Source organism: Dreissena polymorpha, unplaced genomic scaffold (genome assembly GCF_020536995.1).
Source record: "Dreissena polymorpha isolate Duluth1 unplaced genomic scaffold, UMN_Dpol_1.0 chrUn146, whole genome shotgun sequence".
Classification (NCBI taxonomy): Eukaryota; Metazoa; Mollusca; class Bivalvia; order Myida; family Dreissenidae; genus Dreissena; species Dreissena polymorpha.
Window position 1 is genome coordinate 20,806 of NW_026273460.1, and position 6,185 is coordinate 26,990.

The 6,185-nt window shown below is 32.5% G+C and overlaps 1 protein-coding gene across 1 annotated transcript; it reads left to right on the top strand.

The window, feature by feature from the left end:
• Positions 1 to 386: 386 nt before the first annotated feature.
• On the top strand, positions 387 to 665 carry LOC127864151 (neuropeptide-like protein 31). Its single transcript, XM_052403834.1, has one exon. It carries the CDS (start codon positions 387 to 389, stop codon positions 663 to 665), a length of 279 nt encoding a protein of 92 aa, XP_052259794.1.
• Positions 666 to 6,185: the final 5,520 nt, after the last annotated feature.

A 6,185-nucleotide genomic window follows, 5' to 3' on the forward strand; every position in this document is an offset into this window, starting at 1 on the left:
TTGACGATCGGACGCCGATGACCGTGCACCACTTGTAAACGTTTACTGTGTTTTATTGTTAATTAATGTTGTCCGCACATTTCTACATAATTTAAGTATTAGTTCTAAGTTTATAATTCCATAAATGCGCCTTAAAAGTTGGATTCTTTAAAAATCATTCTTTTATTACATATAAAGCATTTCATGTATGTTCCCTACCTAATTATTGACACTCAAATACGTTTAATTCATTTCATATAAGAATATTTTGTATAAGTATTATTTTCCTCACACCATGTTCTTAAATATTAATTTAAGATCTATAGTTCATAACTGTATATGCTTTAAACACAATTTTTATTCCGTATAGTGTTTTCTTGTTTTTATTACAGTAAAGATTATACAAGATGAACTCCCACCAGCTGATGTGTTTGTTAGTGACGGCCTCAGTGCTTCTTGCGAGTGCTCCGGTAGCAAACGCTCGATTCTATGATTACGGATATGGCGGAAAAAACTATGGCTATCCCGGAAACTATGGATACGGGGGAAACTATGGCGGGTATCCAGGAAAATATGGCGACTATGACAACTATGGCGACTATGACAACTATGGTGGCGGATGGTTAGGCGGACTCATCGGAGGGGGAGGCAAAGGCAAATATGGCAATTACGGCTATGAACCATAATTATTGCGGAAAAACTGTACATAAAGGTAAGTGTGACAGGTCAGTTCGTTTTAATCTTATTTCAATTGAGCATTTCGTATGTATTATTTGTTATTTGCAAGAACATGATAACAGGCGTTATATCTTTATAATGTGCATGCTATTTTATTAGCATAATAATATATGTAAAAGATGATTTTATATAGGATAATAAACTTCCGGAAACAATTTCAGGACAGAAATTCTTGCAAACCTCCGATTGTTTATTTTTGATTGGCAAGTGCCAAAAATATGCAAATGGTTTAAGCGGGCGTCATCGCGTTAAAAAGAAACGTTGATCCTCACAGTTAGCCAAGAATCTGTAACGTATCTCATACGTGTTACCATTATAAAGAAGTTGTTTTAAACCACCAATCTATACAGCAACAACAGTTATCATCTAATGATTTGATTACGCGTTGAATTTATCGAGTAGGTTAAATGGCTTATAGTAATGATAAGCGACCTGACACTACCACGGAAGCAAGAAGCTAATATTTGCAACGAAAGGTACCATTATGTTTATTGATTGTATTGTAATCTGAACCTTTACAATAAATTATTATTTATACTTTTTGACTAACATTTGACCGAGACACCAGAACGACAACACTAGCGACAACACGCTAGAACGATATGATATACATACTTACCACAACACGCTTGAACAGAAAATACCTAGAACCACGACACGCTAGAACAATATGTTAAACATACTTACTACAACACGCCAGAACAAGATGAAAAATTTGCCTAACCACAACACGCTAGAACAAAATATAGTATAAAAACATATTACAGCACTCTAAATTGATATAGCTAGTCCAATATTGTATGAATCATCCTATTTACAAAACGGACGAGTCAAACAATAATTTGAAACGGTTTTATAGTCATAACTTTCAAACAAAACGGCTGATGCAAACAATTTTTCAAAGACATACTAAAATACAGAGAGTAAATGTAAAACAAAAAGAAAAACACAAAAACAAAAACAACACAGGGAAGTTCAACATTGGCTTTGAAATGTCAGTTATGATTAGTATATTCGTGTAAGCAGTTACATATGACCTCGGCACGTGAGTCAGTTGATGGCATTTGTCAAGCGTCGCTATATATTGCGTTTGGTGCGTGTTAGAGATAATAAATATGTAAGCGAGCTACAGACTGACTTTACTTAATGACTAATTTTATATTGTTACACACGTATGCGTTAAGAATGTTTTCAACTTATTATTCATAATAACAACTTACCCTTACAATAGTGTTTAGTCTTAATTTCAAAGCATATAAAGGCGAGGTAAATAATGAGAATCTTAGCAATAGCATATTTGAAAGTGTCCTTAATATTTAATAGGTTTTATTTAATATAAACTAATGCGTGAAATATCAGTTAAGATATCAAAGTCATATTACATTATGATTATCATATCGACCTCTTTTTTCCGTTTTAGATGGAATTATGCATCGTTGTTTTTTGTTGGCGTGTTGGAAGTCGAATTAATAAACTAAAGCCCGAATGTGTTTAGCTCATTGACGTAATCGTTATTGTTAAACGGACGCGGCATAGCTAAAATCGGTTAGTTAATGAACATTGTCCGTGTTACTATGAGTGTTTATTTGTGCTTTCTGTTTTGTTAATTGCCCGGTTTAGTCTCGGGGTTTTATAAAATAATATTAAACCAATATAATAAAGCAAACAATCGAAAAACTCGAAGAAATTTTGACTGTACGTCATGGTCACAAGTCGTTTAAATTGTTACATGAAATACGCATACAACTGTGATATATTATTTGATGTTGTGTCATCATAACAATGACATATAATTCAGCGAACGTTAGGTTTTTGTTTGTATAAAATTGGCGCAAGAATGATATGTATGAATCTCCTAATAACAATAAGTGTGTATAAGTTTCCAGCACTAACCAAACTGTTTTCTGGCGTATTTAATGTACGCTGTTGTTACCACAAGTATACGCCAACATATTTGGAAATGTTAACACCAAAGGGCCTTGTATCCTGTTGGGAAGCTTCCTGAAACATTGTAGAAATACCAGCATGAATACTTAGATAAAATGTAAATGATTCGCTTACAAAATGAATTCGATAGTATTTAGAATCATAAATTTAATATGTGTGCGAATTTAAAATTGTGAACAATTACATTAAAAAAGCACACATTTTTAACGCAAACTCCAATATAAATCGTGTCGAATGTAAGATTCAAATATGCCTATATTAAAATCAATCAATGTAGCCTTCTTTAAGTACCTTTATCCTGAATGGACCAAATACCTTATGGTAAGATAAAGTTACCGGTGATTTTTGTTATTAACAATTTGACATTTGTCGTCCATATATTAATGAAATACCTATGTTTAACATATTTGGATACAATAATGTATTTTTTCTTTACCTCTATGCTTGTTTTAAAATCTTATGTATATCATGAATATAATTTATCAAACTGATCGCGGAATAAAAAAAATTATCATTTTATGTGCATACTGCAAAACAATATTATTTCATCTTAGTAGACAATTAAATAGTGTAAACTATGTGGACCAGTAGAACCAGGGCCAAACGATTGTAATATGTGACTTCGATGATATATTAAAATGAGGAATGTACCTTAAAGGGGCCTTTTCACAGTTTTTGGCATGTTTTGAAATAAGTCATTAAATGCTTTATATTGATAAATGTAAACATTGGATCTTAAAAGCTCCTGTAAAAAATCAAGAATAAAATTTAAAAAAGAAAACACTCGAACCACTGACCCCCCGGAGTCCTGGAGTAACCTGGAGTAAAAACGCATTAGCCCTCTCGGCTATTCTTCCAAGCATACTTGACTAAATTATTTTATGCATTATATGAGTAATCTTCGTAGTTTCACAAAATTTAACGACAACAACAGAACTCTCCAAATTATTCAATCGTTTTGCGTTGCAACGCTTTATAATTTTTAGGTTTTTAAATCGTCAAAAGATGCATATATTGGCTGTATTAGACCATGGTTAATGTTCAGTTATACTGTTTCCTCACAAATATCATAACTAAAACGAAAATATGCGAATCTGAAACAACTTTTTTCAATTTTGTCAATTTACCAAACCGTGAAAAGATCACTTTAATTAAATATCAAGTTAGTATATTTTCTTTTACATGTATACTGGCGCCCTGAATTATGATTATGCTATGTTAACACAGTTTATTACATAAATAAAATCGATACTTGTTACGTGGTCTCATAAAATTGCCATGTACAGTGTTCCCTTTGGTGAAAATTAATAACATTTACTTGCTTTAAAATTGTTTCAGTATACATAATATGGCATTTCTTCATAAACATAATCAAGTTATTCTTAAGCTAATGAAATGTATTGAGACTGCTGTCAAGAATGATTTCGTTGCGTAGGCAGTTAATTTTTTATCGTAACAAGACAGTCATGTGTTAAATCAAAATTGCTCTCTTTGCCTCGCCCGTAACTTTTGACGCGACAGTATAACAATTTAACTGTTAGTCAATGTTAGTCAATCCATAATATGGATCATTGTGTTTTTCATTTACAGTCTATCACATTTAATAGAAGGTGTTACGTATTTGTAGTGTTTGCATTAAAACCTTGTTTAATATATTTATAGGTAAACACTGCTTTTTGGCCTCCTTTCATTATTACAAAAATTCACACGCTTACAACACTTTTTTTGTGAGTGACTCTGCCCTATAATCAGTATTCTATGTGTGAAGGAAAGAGTTTCACACCAAAGGTCTATGTCGAAAATATTACTTTTCTCTTTAATTGATGGTAGAGATAGTTAAGCATCTAGAAATCGTCCTGGGTCTACGGGTACCCCTAGTCTGGAGAACTAAACTGTCTACTTAAATGAAGTAGTATTGTTGTGCAGTGTGCAAATAAACGTATTAATTTTAATGTTGTTGTATTAAATAGTATTTTCAGAGAAATATGGATACAACAATTAATCGGAATGTCATTGATATTTCGGTTAAAATTTTACTTGCGTTAGCCCCAGTTCATATATGTTCATGGTGTGCGTGTGTTTTTTATCGCATACTTGGGCAGATTATCTCTATGTTCGGTGAATTCGACATCAGGAATCATTACGGATTTACGTGTGTTTAATAAAGTCTGAGGAATGAGTAATTATGGAATTGAATAGCTAATTATATGTTGTGTTTTTTTTAGTTTTGCTTTCAAAACGATTATGACATCCAAATACGACCCCTGGAATAACACTCCTAAAACGACTGGATTTAGATTCGTATTGGCAATACATCGATAGAGCCTGATGCAATTTTTAAAACACTTTCAATAATTGGTACCAAAAATATTCAAGTATATTAATTAATAATGGTCCGTTTATTCTGTATACATCTTAAATGGGTGAGGTAATTCAAACGTTTTCAGTATTATGTTGATTTTTTTTTTAATTACGAAATACAAGGCAGGGATCAACTGTGCAAACCTTTGTTTAAAAGAAAGAAGTTTCTTTTTTTCATTCGCACAAACGTATTACCATCATTCATAAAAACTAATGCTTAAACTAATACAAAGGCATCTGTCGCAACTTATGTGCATTGCACGCAACGCTGTATTTCCGCTGTGTTAACATAAAGCCAGAACGGCTTTACAAAATGCTAATATATTAAATTGAGATTTTTTTTGGTTTTATCATGAAATGTGAAAAGGTTAATTATCATCATATGAATAAACTAGCAGGATTATAATGATCTTATTATATGTACAGTTAATACAGCATGTCAACAGAAGTAATGTAAAATTTTAAGTGCATATGCAGGATAAAGGTATAGTATTGACTTCAATAGGATTTGTGTTAACGATGCTGCAAGACAGCAGGTGAGAAAAAATCGTACTTAATAAAGTGTTGAATTTTCTTCCAATCCGTTGTACTCGTCTGTATGTGCACTTCTATAACTGAATATTAATAATATATAAGTCGATATGTTATTTCGATGTACGATTATACGATTATAGATCTTCATGGGTTATGTAATCTCTCATAACTCTCCCGCCAGTACATTTTTATTTAGAAATGGATTTTACGATGTAAATACACAATAATAAGCATTCGCCAAGCATGAGGCGCTGTGCAAGCCTGTGCTCCAGAGCACTCTAGACGAAGGAGAAGAAGTTCACCGTCGAGGCAGTCAGAAGAAAAGTTCGGTGGAAAATGTGAACAATGGACCCCCATCCCCATCGAATAAGTACTCCCAGCAGCAAACAACATACCTAACTGGCGGATGATCTCTGTGTCGCTGAATCGTCGTTCTTTATTCCCCATTCTTATGCTTTTGGGTTGTTTATAGAGAAATGTCAGTAAATTAAAACTGATAACTCTAGAGTGAAAAATAACAGTGACAATTATCGATAATGTTCACGCTTTTTCAGTGAAATGACATATTTTTTTCGACGGAATGACGTCATTATTCCATAAATTTTCAAGTTAAATTATTTTACAGT